The sequence below is a fragment of the Austrofundulus limnaeus genome, unplaced genomic scaffold (genome assembly GCF_001266775.1).
Source record: "Austrofundulus limnaeus strain Quisiro unplaced genomic scaffold, Austrofundulus_limnaeus-1.0 Scaffold780, whole genome shotgun sequence".
NCBI lineage: Eukaryota > Metazoa > Chordata > Actinopteri > Cyprinodontiformes > Rivulidae > Austrofundulus > Austrofundulus limnaeus.
Window position 1 is genome coordinate 66345 of NW_013953182.1, and position 1848 is coordinate 68192.

Here is a 1848-nt window from a genome sequence, read left to right on the forward strand (position 1 = left end):
GCAATATATTACAGCAATAGGACAACATAAAGACAGTATTACAGTAAAACAGCAAAATACAATCATATTAATAATGTAATCACTAAACTACTGAGTTTAAATATTATGAAACTATGGTGCAGTACCATTTTGTGTAGAGGCAGCAGGGGGCAGTATTGGACCAACACAAGGCTCCATTGACTGACATTATAATATATTAAACATTAATATTTCAGAAACTATAAGTTGTACAGGCACCAAAAGGCATAGCCATCATTTGGCACAGGGGCTTTACGGATATAAATTACAATGGCAGCTCTAGGACAAAGTATGCAGGAGGAGAAGCATGGCAAAGTTGAGATGACTTGGATGGGAAACGAATCACAATAGTGACTACAGAGGATGCTAATCAGTGTGCATTGGCAATGCACACTGATTAGCATCCTCTGTAGTCACAGCTAGCATAAAAAACACAAAGGATTTTTGTCTTTTTAAAACATGACAACTTAAATAACTCATGCAAAATATAACAAGGTGCAATGATATTGTCAAACACGTTGGTTCAAACTACTTGGACTGTTGCAAGTTTCAAACGACAGAAATCTGCACTAAAAGGGGTGACGGATTTGAGTAGATGTTTGACCGACTCCCATGAGAGTTTTGCGTCCATTTTCCAAACTGACATCATTCTGGCTACTGTCTGCTGCAACTAAAATGCTGACTGCTCATAACCACTTTCCTGACTTAAAAAACACAACTTCAAGTACTGCAACGTAAGTGGGAAAAGCTTCAAGGGGTGCTCAACAAGTGCAGTGTTGGTGACTGTGTTCACGCATGTGTAGAGCACCTTGGCACTGCCGGGCCTGTGTTCTTCCTGGCAGCCGTTCAGCACAGCCACATCATCCCCCTGCTCTGTCACAGCAGACCGCGCAGCACTGTGGAAAACACATGGAGTCTGGGAAGAGAAAACGACAGCAGGGTGAGAGGCTGACAAATTAAAACATGAACAGAAGCAGCTTGAGCTTCAACAACATATCATTACAAGTGTCAGACTGTGCCATTAGTATTCATAAGTTTAGTTTGGTTCAGTTTAGTTTACTTTTGTTTAGTTTAGTATTTAAAGGGGTAATAACATGTAAAATCAACTTTTTTGAGTTTTATGTCATGTTATAATGTTATACTCTCATTAAAAACATGCCCAAAGCCTTGCTTTGACTCATTCATGCATGTTTGAGAAATCCTGCAGCGATTTTACGAAGCCATGCTGAGGAGCAAAACAACAGGTGGGGACCAGAAACAACTTTTGGGACCAGAAACGCCCCTGGGACGTGTCGTTACGCTGAACCTCCTCATCACGGGAGAAGGGGTTATCTGTGGAATCAAAGTGGGTGTGTCACAAAAGTGGGCGTGTCTAAAGCATAAACACTGTGGGCTACGAGGCCTACATGACGGTATCCTTAGACCCGGCTTGACCTCTACACAAGCTGACCCTGACTCCAACACTAAGGTTAACCAGGAGAAATGTGACCCAAGTAGGGGTCTCCAGAAAAAGTGGTGCCATACAGTAACGCCCTTATTTTGCTTGTCCAGTCAGGTGTGTCCCTTTAAAAAAGTCCGTCAAATCAGGTGTGTCACTTTAGAATTGCCTTTCGTAGGGACACGCCCACTCGTCCGCAGAGACCCCTACTTGCATCACGGAGCACACCTCCCCACCCCACACCCCACGCACCCCCGCCCATGACTCCTGCAGGCTCTCAGCAGTAACAAAGCAAGCGAGTGTAAGTGAAAGTGAAACTTAAACTGTCTGCTGAGCTCCACTACTTCTCACTCAGTGAAGCTCTTTTCAGATTCAAAATACCTTTGAGGAAA

The 1848-nt window shown here is 43.3% G+C and overlaps 1 protein-coding gene across 2 annotated transcripts in view; it reads right to left on the reverse strand.

Moving 5' to 3' along the window:
• LOC106532502 (adenylate cyclase type 9) overlaps positions 1-1848 on the reverse strand; it is an 88941-nt gene that overhangs the window by 31480 nt on the left and 55613 nt on the right. For both annotated transcript variants that reach the window (XM_014028565.1, XM_014028566.1), the window contains exon 3: positions 827-934. In XM_014028565.1, coding sequence (XP_013884019.1) covers positions 827-934 — 108 coding nt within the window. The remainder of the gene's footprint in view (positions 1-826; positions 935-1848) is intronic.